The 22,856-nt window shown below is 42.7% G+C and overlaps 1 protein-coding gene across 3 annotated transcripts; it reads left to right on the forward strand.

The window, feature by feature from the left end:
• The first annotated feature begins 523 nt into the window (after nucleotides 1-523).
• On the forward strand, nucleotides 524-22,071 carry LOC100136517 (insulin-like growth factor I). 3 transcript variants are annotated; one of them, XM_014153327.2, is made up of 5 exons: nucleotides 524-823; nucleotides 2,297-2,456; nucleotides 13,966-14,228; nucleotides 16,309-16,344; nucleotides 18,646-22,071. In XM_014153327.2, the coding sequence occupies exons 1-5, from the start codon at nucleotides 776-778 to the stop codon at nucleotides 18,703-18,705; spliced, it is 567 nt and encodes a 188-aa protein (XP_014008802.1). In that variant the 5' UTR covers nucleotides 524-775; the 3' UTR covers nucleotides 18,706-22,071.
• The last annotated feature ends 785 nt before the right edge of the window (nucleotides 22,072-22,856 follow it).

Below are 22,856 nucleotides of genomic sequence, written 5' to 3' on the forward strand. Positions count from 1 at the left end.
ATGTATAAAACTACATGAATAATCAGGTGGTTAGATGTGGGATTTTAATCCTGATGACTTGAGGTAAGGGGTGATATTCACATATATGAATATAAACATATATGAATTGTATAAAAAAAGAGACCAATGTGCAGGCTATCCATTACAACTGCTGACTGTGTGTGCACTGTACATAAACACTCAAATATTCTAGTTTATGAAAATATTTCAATCATGATGATGAATAAGCCCACTAAATCAAAAGTTGGAGATAGATATATATGCAATAGATGATGAATATGAAGACACATAGCCTACATGTGGCACATAAATTACGCACGAGCTTCGTGGACAATAATTATATTTTCCAACGCCTATAACAACTCATCCATGAGATTTCTACACGTAACACGCTTTGAGAAGAGCGGGTGATATGGGTCCAAGCCTTAAAGAGATCAAAATTCAATCCCATTCTAAGAAAAGTATAAATGGTGACGTTATTTGAATATGTGCCCAAAATCCTTAATGAATAACTTAGGATGAGGAGAAGGCAAATGCTGCCCCAGCTGTTTCCTGTTGAAAATGTCTGTGTAATGTAGATACATGTGAGGGATTTTCTCTCTAAATCCGTCTCCAGTTCGCTAAATCTCACTTCTCCAAAACGAGCCTGCGCAATGGAACAAAGTCGGAATATTGAGATGTGACATTGCCTGCATCTTATCCTCTTTCTCACTGTTTTTAATGACTTCAAACAAGTTCATTTTTGCTGGGCTTTGTCGTGCGAAGACCCGTGGGGATGTCTAGCGGTCATTTCTTTCAGTGGCATTTATGTGATGTCTTCAAGGTAACTTTAAATCATTTCCTTTGACACCAGATTGTCACCTTACTTACAATTTTTGTTGTTGTTGCAAGAACCAACCTGATTTATTTGCAGTATCAAAGCACAAATGAATAAAGACCCATGTTTGATTATAGCAGATGATTTTAGTTCAGGGATTTAATGTACACATCGGTTTTATTATAGACTATTTCTATCAGAACATGTCAGCAGGTAAATTTGCGTGCATTTTATGTGAGTGCAAGTTTGACTGTTTTCACATAGACATTATATGTAGCCTAGCTATAACATTTACTTTCATTGACTTTACGAAGTAAGGTTATTAGGCATGTCTGCGTGCATGAGTTAACACACTCGCGTGGATGTTTCAATGTGTTTCCAGCATGAGTTTCGACACGTTTGCGCATTGCGCGCTGACCGATGCCGTTTCCATGAATATAAACCACTAATGCTGCTGCATAAGTTACTGAACTTTCAAAGTAATTTCTGCTGACTCCGCATTTGGATACCACATTGGATTGTAGGAAAACAAACAATAAGGAGGGTTTAAAGCGTCTAAGAAGGGGCACTTTGGGCATGATAACTATGTGGTAGGGGTTGTGATGTATATGAATCCTGTGTATATTCTCTTTATTATGTAAATTTGTCCTGTTATACTTCATCTGCTGGGTTTGGCGCGTGAACCGTTTTCCATCTCATGTTTGGATAGGCAAGATCCTTGGCTCTGTGGCTCCTGTCCTGAACGATCGTTTTTGGAGCTGAGAATGAGAGAAAGCAAGGGCATCATTGCATTATCTTAAAACTAAGCCTACTTAAAGAAGATAAACCACTGTTTGGAAACAAACGATTTTAAAGATATCTTATCGCCTTGATTGATTTATGCATTCGTTTTATGCATACCTTTCTCTCTCTGTGACTAATTCCTAACTATTCTTTATTATGACACCCCAAAAGTTGGATTATCGGGTTGTGAAACATAACTGTCTGATGGCTGCAGGAATATTATCAGTGAAATAGCCTACAGACAAGATAATGATGTGTATCAGCTTCGAACCGGGAAAGCACCCTCTCCCCAGGAAGCGGCTCGTGCAGTCACCGCTCCATACATCCTAATATGTTTAGGATTAATAAACTTCAAGGGCCATAGGTGCGTAAATCGTGCGTAAATCGTGACCAAAACTCATAGACTGGTATTATTGTAGGCTCTTTTATTATAATTGTGTGATTGTTTTGGACGCCACGGTTCCATAGACACCTGTTCCTTCACTTATTGGGAACCTATTAGAAAACCTAGCTATACATTTGTCAAATGTATAGTAAAAACTGATAATGAAGAAGATGTTGAAATAGGCTGGTGAAGGCGTTTGAAATCACTGCCACCATACTGACACTGGTGAAATACGATATGGGCGGTGAGACTGACGACATTCTCTGCCTGCCATGCCCTACTAACTGTGCCCTTCTCCCCATTGAACGCAGAGTGCGATGTGCTGTATCTCCTGTACCCACACCCTCTCACTGCTGCTGTGCGTCCTAACCCTGACTTCGGCGGCAACAGGGGCGGGGCCCGAGACCCTGTGTGGGGCGGAGCTGGTGGACACGCTGCAGTTTGTGTGTGGAGAGAGAGGCTTTTATTTCAGTAAGTGCACCTTTTATTTATTTATAAAGGATTGCTGCTGCTCCATTCTCCCAAAGCGCTAATGCGCAACCTCATAAATTAAACAGTATCAGATCTCTCTCATCTGGCCTTCACTTTCTAATAAGCATTCCCTCTGTCTTTTTCCGCACTCCTATTAAACATTTCAGCTGTAGACTTATCAGATTTGAAATAGTTGATGCGTATATGTATATTTTGTCTCAGTCCCTGATTGTGATGGACTACTGACTTAAGACTAATGGAATATACAGAATCACATGCTGCAATGCCCTTGAACCAGGAGTGAGGTTCTGGGGGTTGCTGAGAGGTAAATGAAGTGTAGAATGATGTTAAACAGCTATATGTTTATTATGATCATTCAGATGGCTGCTGGGTCTATGGGGATGGGGTTTTAAGTGGAATTGAGGCTGACTATCTGCAAGAAGGAGGAGGGAAAGACATAAATGTTGCAGTGAACTCTTTTTCCACCAGAAATGGGGAAAGCTACCCAAAGAAAACCATCCACTAAGAATCCAGGACTTAAATCTCCTATTTTCCGTTGGAGGCACAAAGGCCAGAACAACCAGCAATATATGGCAGTGCTGAGCTGTGTCAAGGTGTTGCGTTCTCCCACTCAGCAGTAGCCAGTGTTCCTATGACATGGACCCTGATCCTTCCCTCAGGGGACTACTTCTTCCCATTAGAACCATGGACTCAGAAAGGTTGTGGTTTGGCTCATTAGTGCCATACACTGAATGTGGTGCCTTGAGGGTCCCTAGCTGGCATTGAATGATATCACTGCACATACAAGTGTCAAGTCTCTCTTTACCAGCTCTCCAAGGCTAAACAATTATTGTGCACCATCTTTTCGTATCACTGACATTGACATATCAATACAGCTCAGAGATGTCAATCATCTTGAAAGAGCCTCTATGCTCCAACTTAATCAGAATTGAATTCAGACTACATCATGGTAGTTTCTCAGCTAACGCACTACCATGTACTGTGGAATGCCCCTTTGAAAGTTCTCTTGAGGTGGTGTTTTTTTGTTGTTGACTAGATGTGACAGAGTTGAGAATGTTTGATTGCGTGATAACAATTTTTCTGTGAACATGATGAAATATTTAATATGTGTAAAGACTTTTGATGAGGTGTGAGACTGTCTGGGAGATTTGATGATGTGAGACTGTGAAAGGGGTTTATGTATTCTCTGAGTGTTTAATGGATTTCACATGGCCTATGGAATAGAATCTTGAGTTGCCAGAACTTGCCACACTGCCATATCTTGTATTTGGAATATAACTGTATCGTCAACAAGATTATTCTATGATAATTAATTGATGAACCGAACAATGGACATAAACAACAAATCATTCCAATCCTGAACTCACAGACCTCAGATAGACCTTATCTGGCTCTGGGAATTCAATCTGTCAAGGTTTGGAACTAGACTGCATAGCTCCATGTGACTATAGACTGTACTGTGCGATCATTGAGCTGCAAAGTGCCCATCCATCAATGCCTTGTTCTCGTGTTAAAAAAGGTACATTGAGTCGAGAACATTTCAGGCACACTCCATCCTTTCTGGAAAGGAATGGTGAAGCATTTACAGCAGGTGGCTCGCTGTGTGGACAGTATGTCTCTCTCTCCTGCTGTCAGATGGAACCACATGTATAACAATGAGTCTTTAGGTGAGATATCTGGATAATCCATTTTCGGCTCTGTCGTATCTTGCGCTGGGAAGAGTGACAGCTCCGTGCGGTCGTCAGGTCTGGTCTGCTCCTGAGCTGAACTCTTCCCCTCCAGTCTGCTGCACCATATTGAACTTGACAGCCACCGTAGTGATGATGTGTCCCCAGAGTGTTGCAGTGACACTGGGCTTTCTGCGGGCTGAGACGCTGGGCCAATCCACCTTACCCACTATGTCACTGCTAAAGTAGCTGCACTTGCATTTCAAGACTTCATATTTCATTACCTTGACAGAAATGTGAAATACTACTCGGTGGAAAAATATTTTATTGAAACAAAATGTGGTCTAAAGAAGAAAAACTAAATCCACAACCGTAGTCAGTTTTTCCAATTATTAGCCTGACCTAGAAATCCTCAGTTGTCTTAGTAATGCTTTAGCAGGCAAACTCCTCCCGGGTTGAGTGGAGTAGAGTGGATATACAGACATACCATGAATCTGGACTTCGTGGGGGTCTTTTGAACAGAATCTGGGTAACCCCAGTTTGCAAATAGGAACACTGGACGACAGGAAAATTGGGAGGAAAATCGGTAGGAACATTCTCTGATCAGTGGGGTACTGTAGATTCTCTGGAAGACATGAATCAACTCTTCCTGAGCTTTTATTCTAGATAACACCCACTTCCTGTAATGTACTCTGGATGGAGCTGGTTATTCTATTCTGAAGAATTTCCTCTCACAGTCTAAAAGTGAACCCCTACGATGCACCAACTCCAGAGCTCTAGGATGTGAAAAAATACAACTGACTAAAAATGAAAAAGGACTTCTATGGCACACCACCTTTCTCTTAGTAACTCCATAAATACAATGTCATGACATATACCAAATCTCTAATGTGGATGATGCTGGGAGTACTCGTAAATGTATTAGTGATATACATTTTAATCAGAAGGAACCATGTCAGGGTCAGAGATAAACCTATTCAGCAAAAGGCACAGAGATTCAGCCACACAGGGCAATAGACAAACCAGCCTTGTCCTTTTTGTCTCATAATGCCATGTCATAAGCCACTAGCTCAGAGAGAGTTGTACATGAGATACATTTATAGTCCAGATGAAAACGAATTCAGATTGGCACTATGCCACCGCCCTCCCAACAGCATGTAGTTTAAACAGAACGAGGAACAGAGGGGAGTAAATTGCTTTTAAGCAGCCATTGATGAGCCATCCTATCCTTTCTCAGCCTTGTTTGTCTCTCTGTGTCTATTCTATTTGAAGCAGCTGGAGTAGGAGAGTGGAGAACGTGTAAACAGCACATCAGCCTCACTACCCACACAGCTAGGCCTTGTCCCGGAGCAGCAGGGGATTATGGGGGATTACAGGATGATCAGGATGCCCCCCTCCCCTCCACCTCCCCACCTCTCTAGTTTTATACACTGGACCTGAACACACACACACACTCAGCAGAAGGCACTCAGCACTAAAGAAAGAAAGGCCTCCTGTTTGCACTTTGTGTGCACTTTGTCACTGTGAAAAGGTGTTGTTTTTCCATGGAGTGCTGAAATGAGAACGTTGACCCTCCTCACTGAATAACTACTCTGCATAACAAAGAGACTTCTCATGAAAACGACAGGATGGGGATGTTAGATTTGAGTTCTGTCCGTTTGGAGTCAAGACACAAAGGTTTGAGTTGAAATAAACCTGTTCTGTTGGTGATGTTGGCCAGGCTTGACCATAAAGAACTCGTACAGATATTGTACACATTGTGCCCACATTATTATAGCCTACAGTTTCATCTGAGGCCTCTACTTAGGGCTAAAACCGAAACTTAAACCCTGGGTAAATGGTTCCTAGACTGTAACTAGCCAGAGCTAGCCAAGCTTGCTATGTCACATCATATTGAATTGACTGACCCATCCAGTCTATCCCATCCCACGAGACCCTAACTCACTGAGTTAGGATCCTAAATGCTCTTACAAACTGGCTTTTAATTGCCTAAAAGCAGACATAACCTCAGTTGAAAATGTGAGGGAAATTTAGCTAGGCTATAAACTCTTTGTGGTACCAGTGATAAAGAGGTAGTTTCCAGGTCTATAGCAGCTTTCGTAGACCCCGACAAACCATAAACTCCCTGACACTCCACAGGCAGTGCGCTGCACCGGTTCCAAGAATTCACTGTTTTTTATTAACCACGGAGAGGCTGTAAAACTCAGATCCTTTCTGTGCCCACTCTGGAGGAGAGCCTTGTCTTTACAGCCTTACTCGTTTGAGGAATGTGAGCTATGTGCTGCAGTGTCTCCAGCATAGCTCTATCCAAGCAGCAGGATGGAGCAGTGAGTGGCCTGACTCTTTGACTTTTGTCTTAGAAGTCGTTCAAATATACTGAACAAAAATAATAGTGTAAAGTGTTGGTCCGAAGGTTTCATGAACTGTATTAAAAGATCACAGAAATGTTTCATAAGCACAAAAAGCTTATTTCTCTCCAATTTTTGGCACAAATTTGTTTACATCCCTGTTAGTGAGCATTACTCTTTGCCAAGATAATCCATCCACCTGACAGGTGTGGCATATCAAGAAGCTGATTGAACAGCATGATCATGACAAAGGTGCACTTTGTGCTGGGGACAATAAAAGGCCACTCTGAAATTTGCAGTTTTGTCACACAAGACAATGCCAGAGATGTCTCAAGTTTTGAGGAAGCATGCAATTGGCATGCCGGAATGTCCATCAGAGCTGTTGCCAGATAATTTAATGTTAATTTCTCTACCATAAGCCGCCTAACCATGCCATCCCAGGACCTTCTTCCCCTGCGGGATCGTCTGAGACCAGCCACCCGGACGGCTGATGAAACTGAGGAGTATTTCTGTCTAATATAGCCCTTTTTGGGGGGAAAACTCATTCTTATTGGCTGGGCCTGGCTCCACAGTGGGTGGGCGTATGCCCTCCCAGGCCCACCCATGGCTGCGCCCCTGCCCAGTCATGAAATCCATAGATTAGATCCTAATGAATGTATTTCAATTGACTGATTTCCTTATGTGAACTGTAATTAAGTAAAATCATTGAAATCATTGAAATTGTTGCATGTTGCGTATATATTTTTACTTGGGAAAGTATTCAGACCCCTTGACGTTTTCTACTTATTATAAAATGTTTTTTTCCTCATCAATCTACACACAATACCCCATAATGACAAAGCAAAAACTGTTTTTTAGAAATGTTAGCAAATTTATTAAAAATAAAAAACGGAAATATGTCATTTACATAAGTATTCAGACCCTTTACTCAGTGCTTTGGTGAAGCACCTTTTGCAGCGATTACAGCCTTGAGTCTTCTTGGGTATGACGCTACAAAGTTGGCACACCTGTATTTGGGGTGTTTCTCCCATTCTTCTCTGCAGATCCTCTCAAGCTCTGTCAGGTTGGATGGGGAGCGTTGCTGCACAGCTATTTTCAGGTTTCCAGAGATGTTCGATCGGGTTCAATCCGGGCTCTGGCTGGGCCACTCAAGGACATTCAGAGACTTGTCCCGAAGTCACTCCTGCGTTGTCTTGGCTGTGTGCTTAGGGTCATTGTCCTGTAGGAAGGTGAACCTTCACCCCAGTCTGAGGTCCTGAGCGCTCTGGAGAAGGTTTTCATCAAGGATCTCTCTGTTTATCTTTCCCTCGATCCTGACTAGTCTCCCAGTCCCTGCTGCTGAAAAACATCCCCACAGCATGATACTGCCACCACCATGCTTCACAGTAGTCATGGTGCCAGGTTTCCTCCAGATGTGACTCTTGGCATTCAGGCCAAAGAGTTCAATCTTGGTTTTATCAGACCAGAGAATCGTATTTCTCATCGTCTGAGAGTCCGTTAGGTGTCTTTTGGCAAACTCCAAGCAGGCTATTATGTGCCTTTTACTGAGGAGTTGCTTGCGTCTGGCCACTCAACTATGAAGGCCTGATTGGTGGAGTACTGCAGAGATGGTTTTCCTTCTGGAAGGTTCTCTCATCTCTCAGCGAAACTCTTGAGGTAGTTACAAACTTCTTCCATTTAAGAATGATGGTGGCCAATGTGTTCTTGGGGACCTTCAATGCTGCAGAAATGTTTTGGTACCATTCCCCAAATCTGTGCCTAAACACAATCCTGTCTCAGAGCTCTACGAACAATACCTTCGACCTCATGGCTTGGTTTTTGCTCTGACATGCACTGTCAACTGTGAGACCTTATATAGACAGGTGTGTCTTTCAAAATCATGTCCAATCAATTGAATTTACCACAGGTGGACTCCAATCAAGTTGTAGAAACATCTTAAGGATGATCAATGGAAATAGGATGTACCTGAGCTCAATTTTTAGTTTCATAGCAAAGGGTCTCTATACTTATGTAATAGAGTTCAAAAAAACTATTTTCAAATCATAGTTTATTTGCTGAAATACAAAGCCAAATACAACAACCTTACAGTGAAATGCTTACTTAGAAGCCCGAACCAACAGTGCAATTTTTAAGTAAAAAATAGGTATTAGGTATACAATAGATAAGTAAAGAAATAAAATGTAAAACAACCAGTAAAATGACAGTGAAAATAACAGTAGCGAGGCTATATACAGGTACAGAGTCAATGTGCGGGGGCCACAGGTTAGTCAGGCTAATTGAGGTAATATGTACATGAATGTATAGTTAAAGGGACTATGCATAAATGATAAGTAGAGCATAGCAGCAGCGTAAAAAGGTGTGTGGGGGGGGGGAGTGGCAGGACACATTGCAAATAGCCCATTTGATTACCTGTTCAGGAGTCTTATGGCTTGGGGGTTAAAGCTGTTGAGAAGCCTTTTGGTCCTAGACTTGGCACTCTGGTACCGCTTGCCATGCGGTAGCAGAGAGAACAGACTATGACTAGGGTGGCTGGGTCTTTGACCATTTTTAGGGCCTTCCTCTGACACCGCCTGGTGTCGAGATCCTGGATGGCAGGCTGCTTAGCCCCAGTGATGTACTGGGCCGTACTCACTACCCTCTGTAGTGCCTTGCGGTCGGAGGCCGAGCAGTTGCCATACCAGGCAGTGATGCAACCAGTCAGGATGCTCTCGATGTTGCAGTTATAGAACCTTTTGAGGATCTCAGGACCCATGCCAAATCTTTTCAGTCTCCTGAGGGGGAATAGGTTTTGTCGTGCTCTCTTCAAGACTGTCTTGGTGAGTTTGGACCATTCTAGTTGGTGTTGGTGATGTGGACACCAAGGAACTTGAAGCTCTCAACCTGCTCCACTACAGCCCTGTCGATGAGAATGGGGGCGTGCTCGGTCCTCCTTTTCCTGTAGTCCACAATCATCTCCTTTGTCTTGATTACGTTGAGGGATAGATTGTTATTCTGGCACCACCCGGCCAGGTCTCTGACCTCCTCCCTATAGGCTGTCTCGTCGTTGTCAGTGATCAGGCCTACCACTGTAGAGTCATGGCTGGCCATGCAGTCGTGGGTGAACAGGGAGTACAGGAGCATGCACCCCTGAGTGGCTCCAGTGTTGAGGATCAGAGTGGCAGATGTGTTGCTACCTACCCTCACCACCTGGGGGCGGCCCGTCAGGAAGTCCAGGATCCAGTTGCAGAGGGAGGTGTTTAGTCCCAGGATCCTTAGCTTAGTGGTGAGCTTTGACGGTACTATGGTGTTGAACGCTGAGCTGTAGTCAATTAATAGAATTCTCACATAGGTGTTCCTTTTGTCCAGGTGGGAAAGGGCAGTGTGGAGTGCAATAGAGATAGCATCATCTGTGGATCTGTTTGAGCGGTATGCAAATTGTAGTGGGTCTATGGTTTCTGGGAAAATGGTGTTAATGTGGGCCATTACCAGCCTTTCAAAGCAATTCATGGCTATGGACGTGAGTGCTACGGGTCTGTAGTCATTTAGGCAGGTTACCTTAGTGCTCTTGGGCACAGGGACTATGGTGGTCTGCTTGAAGCATGTTGGTATTACAGACTCAATCAGGGACATGTTGAAAATGTCAGTGAAGACACCTGCCAGTTGGTCAGCACATGCCCGGAGCACACGTCCTGTTAATCCGCCAGGCCCAGCGGCCTTGTGAATGTTGACCTGTTTAAAGGTCTTACTCACGTTGGTCCTGTAGTTTAGCATCTGCTTTATCTGACCACTTTCTTACAGGCCGAGTCATTGTTGCTTCCTGCTTTAATTTTAGCTTGTAAGCAGGAATCAGGAGGATATAATTATGGTCACTTTGTCATTATGGGGTATTGTGTGTAAATTGATGAGGATTTTTATTCATTTAATCCATTTTAGAATAAGGCTGTAACGTAACAAAATGTGGAAAAAGGGAAGGGGTCTGAATACTTCACAAATGCACTGTACATGACAAATAAAATATAATAGTAACTGGAGCATGAGCACAATAGTGGTAGTTAAAGGTATGGTTTATATTTGTACCCATGCCTCTTTGCTGTTATGGCACTACTGCCAAAAGGTCAATGCTGCTTGACCAAAAGGTCCCTCTAGCTTGTGTGCAGCTCAGTCAGGTTGCTCTAAACAGGCTGCCTTGCTCTTCAGCTAAGACATTGTCGACTGACCTGACAAAGATCGCAGTGGGATCAAAACATTGTTTTGCGTGCATCTTAATAAACCACTGGGGAGCATTACAGAGTTGTAGACATTCCTTCTTTCAAGTCATGATGGAGCCTCTCTCTACGCAGCCAAACAATTGTTGTGCAATGCTTAGATCTCAGTCGAATATATTCACCCTCATTCACCCTACCCTCATTCACCCTGGCACTTAAAACTTTCCAAAACCTATTCCACCGGATTACTGATGCTTTCTGCTTTTTACAACCAGCTACAGCTGATTCTTCTACATGTTAAAATCTGCATCCAGATGATTTTTCTCTCCTCTCCAGCTGTTTGTTTAGAAGGTTACAGGTTATTTTGAGAATAATAGCGGATGTTCATTTGGAGGGCTTTATTGGGAGGGATTGGAAAACAGGGCCAGCACAGTGGACTCCTGGCTCATAATACAACCTGTCTGATTGAATAATCACAAACTCGGCCTCGCAAGAAGGTTTCCCTCATCATGAAAATTCCTTGTTACACGTCAGCAACAATGGTTAAGTGACAATTTATCATGGTTTATTCTGGCTTAATTACAACATGCCATTCAGTAAACATGCCGTTAAAGATGCACTCCGCGATCTTAAGCACAAACAATAGCATGAATTGGATTTGTAACATATCAAACAAATTGCAAAATTCGGATGATATCATATGAATAGCAAAATTCATAACATATCAAACAAAATGGATGACAGTAAATAAAAATAATTAAATGATTTGTCACATACACTGGATAGGTTCAGTGAAATGTGTTGTTTTACAGGGTCAGTCATAGTAGCACGGCGCACCTGGAGCAAATTAGGTTTAAGTGCCTTGCTCAAGGGCACAGACAGATTTTTACCTTGTCGACTCAGGTATTCAAACCAGCGACATTTCGGTTACTGGTCAAAATACTCTAGCCGCTAGGCTACCTGCCGCCCAACACAATTGAATGACGTAGTACACAAAAAACAGGGACCCATTTTGGCTCGTGAGCGCCACTTTCAAAACTACTGGCTGAAATTATACAAAAGTTAGAGAGTGCATCTTTAACTGGGCCCAGCTGAGGACACAAAGTGAGATGAAGTTATGAAAATCCCCAAATAGTCTTCAAACAATGAGACCTGCTACCTTTCATTCTCAAGGTGAAAACTGGTGTATTGCATGTGCAGTTCTCATTGTAAGGAGGCTATAACATGGCCTTATTACCTTTAGCCTACATTGTGGTGGTCAAATCCTCAAAACAATGATTGACCTTGTTGACCTGGACATAGACCTTGGGTGAGAACTATCTCTTTGTACTCTAAGACTTAGAGCATGTTGCCTGCTGAATCAACTATTCTTGCTGTCCACTGCAGCACCTTCAACCTTTTAGCCAGTATAGAACCCTCTCACCTTCAACCTTTTAGCCAGTATAGAACCCTCTCACCTTCAACCTTTTAGCCAGTATAGAACCCTCTCACCTTCAATCTTTTAGCCAGTATAGAACCCTCTCACCTTCAACCTTTTAGCCAGTATAGAACCCTCCCACCTTCAACTATCCATGAACACACACTGTATCTCATCATCTGACTTGAGATCAGTGTTCTCTCACACACAGAACAACTCCCTCCATAATCTTTCTTCACACTGTACCCAGGGTCCTGACTGAGAACTGTGGAGAGATGAATCTGTTTCTGAATTGGAGCTCCTCTCTGTCCAAAACAACATTGTCAAGATAAGGAAGGCAGAGAGCAGAAGTTAATGCACTTTGTCAGCACTGGCAGGCTCCCAGGCAAAGAAAGAGCAATTAACTCTGAAAGGGAAAGGCATTTCCTCCTTGTAAATGCCATATTACATTATTATTATTTCATTTGGTAACAGGGAAAAGCCTATCAAGGCTATATTGCCCGAGGTGAGCGGGGAATTGTAAATGGAGAGTGGGATATTTTTTTAAAGGCCACTGAAAGAAAGTGGGTTTGGAGAGAGGGAGTCGAAAGCTGTTGGCATTCAGGTGTCAAAGCAATTCCTAACTTCCTCCTCCCTTCCACTCACATCACTGTAGAAGGTGACTTGGGTTCTCAGAGAAGTGCTCAGATTCCGATTCATACTGAAGAGCACCAGACCTCCAAGTGAGCCTCTCTGGCTTTGCACCACAGGAGGCTGGTGAGGGTTGGACGACTAATAATACTGGCTGGAATGGAGTGAATGGACTGATATCGAACACATGGAAACCATGTGTGTGATGTGTTTGAAACCATTTCATTTATTCTCTTCCTGCCATTACTATGACCCCCCCCCACACAATTTAGGTGCCACCAACTGCCTATCTTTTGCACGTATGGGAACTATGAGTCTAGTCGTGTCTCAGGAAAGCCATATAGTTGTTAGTGAACAACAGCATGGCTGCATTGTACCAGCATCCACAGTATCCAGAGTTTAACTGGCTCTGAGATTGTCAGCAATAAAGGGCTGCTGGGTTGCCAGGTGAAAATGTGAATGAAACGACCATCCAGGCCGCCAGAGGGTGTGGCTTAGGCCTGGGCCTGCTTTCTCTGCAGGCTGATGGGCCCCGAGGGGTTGAGGTTTGGCCTAATGGGTCTAAAACGTCCAAACGTGATATTCTCAATGTTACGGTGACCGTGACCTTTTTTTACTGCCACACGGCTGCCAAAAAGAGTCCGCACAGTGCAATGCGATACCCTGTACATTTTGCAGTGTAGAAATCAATGTCATTAACGCTGTCCATATATCAGAATAATCAAGTCCACAACCTGGCCGTTAGCACTCAGCTATTACAGGGCCCATGGCCTGGCGCACAGCCACAAATTATTACTGCTCTCTGGATTAATTCAGCTCACAGATATAAGACCTTCCAGGACATCTGCACTAAATAAGTTGGTCCATATCCAAGACTGAAATGGGTTATGTTGTATATGATTCCATTGGCTCTTTAAAGCACCTGTGGTTGACTTAACATACCCGTGACACAACACTTAACATGCCTATGACCTCTACCTTTACCTCAACGTTTAACTTCGACCTATAACATGAAGACAAACATACATGGAAGTCCAAAATGTATAATCATAAACAACAAGCTGTCTTCAGTTATCTTTTTTATTTACTTACAGAACAAACTGGAACAACAGCTATCCTTGCTCTTTACATGCTCGCTCATGCTCTCTTTGCATGACTTTTGCATGCATTCTCTGCATGCTCTCTGCATGCTCTTTACATCGTCACATGTAGTAACACAAATTCTTCTTTCTGTCTCTCCAGGTAAACCAACGGGGTATGGCCCCAGTTCACGGCGGTCACATAACCGTGGTATTGTGGACGAGTGCTGCTTCCAGAGTTGCGAGCTGCGGCGGCTCGAAATGTACTGTGCCCCTGTCAAGTCTGGCAAGGCAGCTCGCTCTGTGCGCGCACAGCGCCACACAGACATGCCAAGAACACCTAAGGTTAGTACTGCAGTGCAAAACGTGGACAGAGGCACAGAGCGTAGGACAGCACAGCACCCAGACAAGACAAAAACCAAGAAGGTGAGCACAGCACCAAACAGATATACATTTTAAGAGCATACACAGTTGACATCAGCGAAACAGAATGGACATAGATATAGAACATTGTAGTGGGTCTTCCAGTATATTTGATTGTTAGATCATACAGTGCATTCAGAAAGTATTCAGACCTTGTTATAAAATTCATTAAATCGTTTTTTTCCCTCATTAATCAACACACAATACCCCAAAATTAAATATGAAACTGAAAATATCACATTTCAGACCCTTTACTCAGTACTATGTTGAAGCACCTTTGGCGGCAATTACAGCCACGAGTCTTCTTTGATATGACGCTACAAGCTTGGCACAGCTGTATTTGGGGAGTTTCTCCCATTCTTCTCTGCAGATCCTCTCAAGCTCTGTCAGGTTGGATGGGGAGCGTTGCTGCACAGCTATTTTCAGGTCTCTTCAGAAATGTTCGATCGGGTTCAAGTCTGGGCTCTGGCTGGGCCACTCAAGGACATTCAGAGACTTGTCCCGAAGCCACTCCTGCGTTGTATTGGCTGTGTGCTCAGGGTCGTTGTCCTGTTGGAAGATGAACCTTCACCCCAGTCTGAAGTCCTGAGCGCTCTGTACCAGGTGTTCATCAAGGATCTCTTTGTACTTTGTTCCGTTCATCTTTGCCTCGATCCTGACTAGTCTTCCAGTCCACACCGCTGAAAAAAATCCCCACAGCATGATGCTGCCACCACCAGGTTTCCTCCAGACGTGACGCTTGGCATTCAGGCCAAAGAGTTCAATCTTGGTTTCATCAGACCAATCATGTTTCTCATGATCTGAGAGTCTTTAGATGCCTTATGGCAAACTCCAAGCAGGCTGTTATGTGCCTTTTACGGAGGAGTGGCTTCCATCTGGCCACTATACCATAAAGGCCTGATTGGTGGAGTGCTGCAGAAATAGTTGTCCTTCTGGAAGGTTCTCCCATCTCCACAAAGGAACTCTAGAGATCTGTCAGAGTGACCATCAGGTTCTTGGTCACTTCCCTGGCCAAGGCCCTTCTCCCCCTATTGCTCAGTTTGGCCAGGCAGCCAGCTCTAACAAGAGTCTTGCTGGTTCCAAACTTCTTCCATAAGAATGATGGAGGCCACTGTGTTCTTATTTAAATTATTTTATTTAACTAGGCAAGTCAGTTAAGAACAAATACTTATTTTACAATGACGGCCTACCCTGGCCAAACCCTCCCCTATCCCGGACAACGCTGGGCCAATTGTGCGCCGCCCTATGGGACTCTCGATCACGGTCGATTGTGATACAGCCTGGGGCCGAACCAGGGTCTGTAGTGACACCTCTAGCACTGAGATGCAGTGCCTTAGACCGCTGTGCCACTCGGGTGCATTGAATGTTCTTGAGGACCTTCAATGCTGCAGACATTTTTTTCTGCAGACATTTTTTGGTACCCTTCCCCAGATCTGTGCCTCAACACAACCCTGTCTCGGAGCTCTACGGACAATTCCTTTGACCTCATGGCTTGGTTTTTGGTCTGACATGCACTGTCAACTGTGGGACCTTGAATAGACAGGTGTGTGCCTTTCAAAATCATGTCCAATCAATTGAATTTACCACAGGTGGACTCCAATCAAGTTGTAGAAACATCTCAAGGATGATCAATGGAAACAGGATGCACCTGAGCTCATTTTCGAGTCTCATAGCAAAGGGTCTGAATACTTATGTAAATAAGGTATTTCTGTTTTTAATTTTGGATGAATTTGCAAACATTTCTAAAAGCCTGTTTTTGCTTTGTCATTAAGGGGTATTGTGTGTACATTGCGGAGGACATTTATTTTTTAAATCCATTTTAAAATAAGATTGTAAAGTTACAAAATTTGGGAAAAGTCAGGGTGTCTGAATCATTTCCGAAGACACAGTGTGTCAGGCTTTTTCCAGAGCATGCACTCCAAGTTAAGACGTTAAGGCTAAGGCTTGATGATGAGGACAGAAAACACCAATAACTGACTTTAACCCCTTAGAGAGTGGCTAACTATTCCATTGTGGACAATAAACTACCACAGTGGAAAGCAAATGTGTCATATCTGAACGGTTTTATTATTTTTCCTGACAGAAACCTTTATCTGGGCATAGTCACACATCTTGCAAGGTAGGCTGTTTGTCCTTCACTACTGCAGTGGTACTTTCCTACTATAACTACACAGAACAAAAATATAAACGCAACATGCAACAATTTTAAGACTTAACTCAGGAGTTACAATTCATATAAGGAAATAAGTCAATTGAAATAAATAAATTAGGCCCTAATCTATGGATATCATATGACTGGGAATACAGATATCCTAAAGAAAAGGTAGGGGTGTGGATCAGAAAACCAGTCAGTATCTGGTGTGACCAACATTTGCCACATGCAGCGCAACATATCTCCTTCTCATAGAGTTGTTCAAGCCATTGATTGTGGCCTGTGGAATGTTGTCCCACTCCTCTTCAATGGCTGTGCGAAGTTGCTGGATATTGGTGTGAACTGGAACATGCTGGGGTGCACGTCAATCCAGAGCATCCCAAAAATGTTCAATGGGTGACATGTCTTGTGAGTGTGGTGGCCATGGGAGAACTGGCACATTTTCAGCTTCCAGAAATTGTGTAGATCCTTGCGTCATGGGGCCATAGATTATCATGCTGAAACATGAGGTCATGGCAGCAGATGAATGGCACGACAATGGGCCTCAGGATCTCGTCACGGTATCTCTATGCAAATTGCCATCAACAAAAGGGAATTGTGTCCGTAGCTTATGCCTGCCCATACCATAACCCCACCGCCACCATGGGGCACTCTGTTCACAACGTTGACATCAGCGCAAACCGCTCACCCACACATCACAATGCACACTGTCTGCCATCTGCCCAGTACAGTTGAAACCGGGATTCATCCGTGAAGAGCACACTTTTCCAGCCAATGGCCATCGAAGGTGATCATTTGACCACTGAGGTCGGTTACGATGCCAAACTGCAGCCAGGTCAAGACCCTGGTGAGGACGAAGAGCACGCAGATGAGCTTCCCTGAGATGGTTTCTGACAGTTGTGCAGAAATTCTTCGGTTGTGCAAACCCACAGTTTCATCAGCTGTCTTGGTGGCCGCAGGTGAAGAAGCCAGATATGGATGTCCTGGGCTGGCGTGGTTACACGTGGTCTGCGGTTGTGAGGCCGGTTGGACATACTGCCAAATTCTCTAAAGCGAAAGAATATGAGAAATTAACATTAATCTCTCTGGCAACAGCTCTGGTGAAAATTCCTGCAGTCAGCATGCCAATGGCATGCTCCCGCAAAACTTGAGACATCTGTTGCATTGTGTTGTGTGACAAAACTGCACATTTTAGAGTTACCTTTTATTGTCCCCAGCACAAGGTGTACCTGTGTAATGATCATGCTGTTTAATCAGCTTCTTGATATGCCACACCTGTCAGGTGGATGGATTATCTTGGCGAAGGAGAAATGATCACTGACAGGGATGTAAACAAATTTGTGGACCAAATGTGAGAGAAATAAGCTTTTTGTGCGTACGGAAAATGTCTGGGATCTTTTATTTCAGCTCATGACCAACACTTTACATGTTGCGTTTATAATTTTGTTCAGTGTAGAATATAGCATGCCATGATTGGTGCCATGACTACCATCATATGTGATGCATACTTGTCATTGTTATAAGTAGCTGTTTATACCTTCGTTTAGTAGATACAAAATCAATGACTCCTTGGCCAGGTTACAACAGAATACAGTCAGCATTTATTGACTTCTTTGTGAGAGGGAAGGAAATACAAGCACAGAATTGAATTAGTAATCAAGCCCAGTCCAAAGTAGTCAACCCAACCAGAAGAAATGTTTCTTTCCTCTCCCTTAGTTTCCCAATTCCACCTGTGTGTCCATGTCATCCTTTTAAGCTTGGACTAGGTGCATTTTACAACTCTCCTCTTAAAAAAGAAAGCCATTAGCGAAGGGGCGGAGGACTAAGTGGTTTTTGTGGTAGACCCATGGGCACTCTCACTCCCCAGACAGATTCTACTTTCATACTGTACATTTTGTGCTGAAACCCTGGTCCTCAGATTGCAACAGATTTGTGGCATGCTAGTTACAGAGGGTAACGGCATGCATATAATCACATTGATTTATTCATGTGCAGAGGGACAGTGTGTTGAATGTCAGTGCCGCTCTGGTGGCTTGTGGTTTAAATAGGACCTATCAGCTCTGGTAGGAAGGATATTCGATACTGTACTGTTTGTGGCTCTTTCACTATAGCGCAAGGTTATGAAATCATCACCCATTAATTGTACAGCTGCGTTGTTCTAGGCACAGGCACTGGGTTTTGACCCAAAGCTGTTTTTTTCCCACTCTCCTAATCCACTTATCTAATGTTTCTCCTCCTAAAAATCTGTTCCCCCTCCACCCTTTTCAGGAGGTACATCAGAAGAACTCAAGTCGAGGAAACACAGGGGGAAGGAACTACCGAATGTAGAAGACAGAAGCTAACGGACAGGGATGAGAGAAGGGTGTGCCCTTACCTGGTGCCTCTGTGGAATGGTTCACTGTAAAACAACAAAAGGTGGATAATGGTACTAAGCTAATGGTAATAAGCTTTGTGTGTAATGTCTCTAGCTGAGAGTTAAAGTGCTGGGGTTATATGAGAGGTATTTTGATTATTTTATACACTGCACCATTTCATATTGGAAGGAATTATATTCCATGTCAAACCAATGTAACAGACTAGTTTAGCTGCTTACACATCAAAGAGCTTCTTCTTCTTATACCTCCATGTGTGAGCTGAGCTTTAGTGTCCCTGGTGGCCTCTGATAGGCTCTGTGTTACATACAGCCAATAGGAGGGCAGCCAGCAGTTTTACCTGTCTGTCTATGGGAGCCAATGGTTCATCCTCTTTACCTGAACTCTGAAAGAGTTTAAGCTTTACACTGAGAGGTTGGGCCATGCAAAGTAGTCGGGCTATTGGATAAGTAATCCCCCCATTCTCATCTAACAACCACTGCTTTGAAAATGTATTACAACCTCAAGAGAATGTTATTTCCGCTTCAGTCAGTTCTGGCCAAAAGATGATTTCACAGTTGTCACGTGTTTCATTAAGGCTATTTATTTCCTATTGTCTTCTTCAACAGACAATAAGCGTATTACATGCAACCATACCACAAGAACCTGGCTTTGAGGCAACAATATGACCAGAGACCTATTCTGATGATACAATCTTCTTGTACTGCTAAGCCATTCTAGTGAAACTGACAGTAATATTATATTCTGTACTGTAAACAGAAAGTACTAAGGAGATTCAATTTATATTTAATTTGTAAAGACTCACCGTAGATTCTCTGGGTCTAATATGTGGTCTGATTAAAAATGGATTCTAATGCAGAGGACAGGACAGAGGGGCGCTAAAAATAGCCAGCTACAGGAAGACGATTAATGATTGATTTCACTTGGCCTGCATTCTTTTATTTTGTTAGCTTAGGGAGGGTCCTTTGCTTCTTCTGTATGAACATGGACTGCATGGATTTGTCATAAAAAAAAAGAGATCAAATGAACAGCAACACATATAGTGTTGCAACTCAAATACTGTTAGAAACACAGAAACACACACCTACAAACAGGACTGCAGTTGAAAAATGCTGTGCACACACACAGTCCGTTTTGTAGCTAAGCCACTCAGAGCTCTGCTACTGTGAGCAAGGTTCACACACTGGTTCCATCAGACCATGTTCTGAGAATTCCTGTGTTTGCGTCAGGATTACAGAGAGTAATGGCTGTTTGCACAATCTGGATGCCTGACAGTCTTAATGTACCATTTCAGCAACCTGACAACCCATCACATCTCTTCCTCCTCTGTCAGTGTATAATCAACCAATACTCCCATTTATGTTATCCTATGCATTCTTCTACTATCATTGTACATGATGGTATCATATAGCAAAACCGTATTAAGAAAATCCTATCCACTGTATAATGGTGCTATTTTGTAGTTTGTTACTTGCAACGGTGGGCTAAAACAGGAAGAGAAAGAGAGATGGCAAAGCTTATCGTTGGAGGTCGTCCCTTTTGCACAGCCTTGTGGCCACCATTTTATTAATAGTGTTTTTATTTGTAAGCGATTTCAATAAGGTAGTAGTATAAACAAGCAAATGTCTTTGTGTGAAATCTGTGAATGCATGGAAAAAAAGTATCTTGTTGTGGTCCCAAGAAGGCAAAACGCTATTTTTTCTACTGTTTTTAAATTATTGTTACTCAATATAGATCCCTATGCCAAATAACTTGACAAAAAGCACTGTGAACTGTGATCCTTCAATAATATTAAGGTGTTAAAAGTCATAGTGTACTTTTGTTTGACCTGAACGAAATGTATGTAAACGCACCATGATCAGAAAGCCAAGGCATTAACGCTTACGAATATGTATGATTAAGGTTGAATGATTTGTTTTGTAAAACCATGTCCATGTGTTAAAGAGCTTAAGTGACATAGCGAATCAGATCTGGTTCTCAGCTCCCCACAAAGTAAGACATGTTTTATTTATTACAACCTTTTACAATTTTGGGTTGTTGATGCATTTGGACATCAATAAAATGGGATAGAAATTATCAAAAGAAGTATTAAAATGACAGTCTGACTAAAGTATTAATGTGGTACTTATATCCTTACTTCTATCAGCAACCCACAGCTGTAATCATCACCACATACAATACGATGTAGTTGTTGTGTAGTGGTTAAGATTAGGACTCCATCTTGTCCATTCACATATAGCTACGGGCGATATTGTCAGGTGAATTGAAAGCCAGGATGACCTCTATGGCCGCATCCCATTTGACCTTCGGTAGAGATGCATGTATGTGGTTTTAAAACAAGGTTGTTGAGTTGTTCCTATTATCAGCACGATTGTCCTTCAGTACCATATCACCAGACTGATACCAAAGATCTCAGCTAAATTAAGACACAATCTAATTCAACTTGCATTGTCAGCTTTGTATTTAATGAAAGACAGTTTAGGTAAACTGACAACTGTCAATCATAAGTTATCACATTTGATCGATGTCTCCATCCATCTGATCAGCTGTTCAGCTATGCTAATGCCGCTTGAGTAATACAAGTGTAGGTTTCATTCATCCCCTGAGGCATACGCTGGTCAGACTGACCCCAGTTCAGTTCTACACTCTTAGGCTTCGGCTGTCCATAGGAGAACCCTTTTGGGTTCCAGGTAGAACCCTTTTGGGTTCCAGGTAGAACCCTCTGTGGAAAGGGTTTTTCATAGAACCAAAAGGGTTCTACCTGGAACCAAAAAGGGTTCTTCATCGGGTTCTCCTATGGAGACAGCCGAAGAACTCTTTTAGGTTCTAGATAGCAACTTTTTTTCTAAGAGTGTAGTTCTCCCTGAAACAAACCTGAAGATGGAAGTTTACCATGTGGGACTTTGTGGGACTGTCAATATGCAGGCATAAAGGATAATAATCGTGGCCTCTTGAGGGGGCAGCAACAGAGTAAAGCTATGAGCATGATAGAATCTAGATTTTTAATCCAGTTATCTGACTCCCAAAACACAATTTTGACTGATTCTTTGTCACCATTTATCTCACAATTAGCAGTTACAATGTCACAAACAGGAATGAAAACTGTATTTTGAATTACATATAGGAACTTGACTCTATCAAGCGCTCTAGAATAGGAAAACATTTGAATTGATTGCCATGGGATTCCAAAGCTCACCATCATCTAAGAAACTGTTTAATTACAGCGCTGTTATTTCTGGTGCTCGATTGCCTTCTGTAGAAAATGTTTAAATACTGACAGATTGTTCACCATTCCTGCTGAATAAACCACTTGTCAACATTATGACAACGTCTGGGCACTTATTTCATACCATTTGTCATCCTCATGTCAGAATGTTCTACAGGCACTTTTGAGAAACCTTTGAATATCCTCCATTAATAAAATAACATGAAGATGTTTTTACCACTGTTGCTTGGCAACCAAACATAAGAAGATAAACAAACAGCCAGGTGAACAGTTTTCTTTCTTGTATCAGTATTTGGAGTGTAATTGATCACCATGTCCCTCTCGCTTGATGCAAGGGAAAACCAACCAATGAACGTCAAGTATGAATATCCAACGGATGTAATGAAACTGAGAGGTCCAGGAGACTTTCTACAGCAACGCATCTTATTAACACACAATTCTCCCTATTATGTAATTATAGCACAGTAAGCTATCCACAGCAAGGTCAGACCTGTAAAATAAACCATGGTGTCACTGACATAGACATTAGTGTTGCATTGTAACAAAGCTCACTTTTGTCTCTCTGAGCATATGCAAAAACTATAAAAAATCAATTATGTCTGTCGGCTGTATATCAACACATGATTCAGATTGGAGATCATTTCACCATCAGTCTGAAACTGAATACACTCTGGATGACAAAGTGATACTTCCTAAAGGATGGCATGTTCCGCCAAGGCAAACAGAGTCGGTGTGGGTTCACTGAGGGGAGAGCTGCGCCTGCGTGTTCAGCTTTTTAGAGGACGGACGGCTCTGCAGTGACAGGACAAAGCTTTCATTCACTGTCAGCCCTTTTTTATGAATATATAATCAAACATTTAAGTCATTTTCACAGAAAAATT

The sequence above is a fragment of the Salmo salar genome, chromosome ssa17, assembly GCF_905237065.1.
Source record: "Salmo salar chromosome ssa17, Ssal_v3.1, whole genome shotgun sequence".
In the NCBI taxonomy this organism is placed as follows: domain Eukaryota; kingdom Metazoa; phylum Chordata; class Actinopteri; order Salmoniformes; family Salmonidae; genus Salmo; species Salmo salar.

Bases quoted from the DNA above. Each gene is read 5' to 3' on its own strand.
- LOC100136517 (XM_014153327.2), top strand. From the start codon at position 776: ATGTCTAGCGGTCATTTCTTTCAGTGGCATTTATGTGATGTCTTCAAG. The intron at 14,229-16,308 runs GTGAGCACAGCA...TTTTCCTGACAG, and splicing joins ACAAGACAAAAACCAAGAAG to AAACCTTTATCTGGGCATAG. The intron at 16,345-18,645 runs GTAGGCTGTTTG...CACCCTTTTCAG, and splicing joins ATAGTCACACATCTTGCAAG to GAGGTACATCAGAAGAACTC.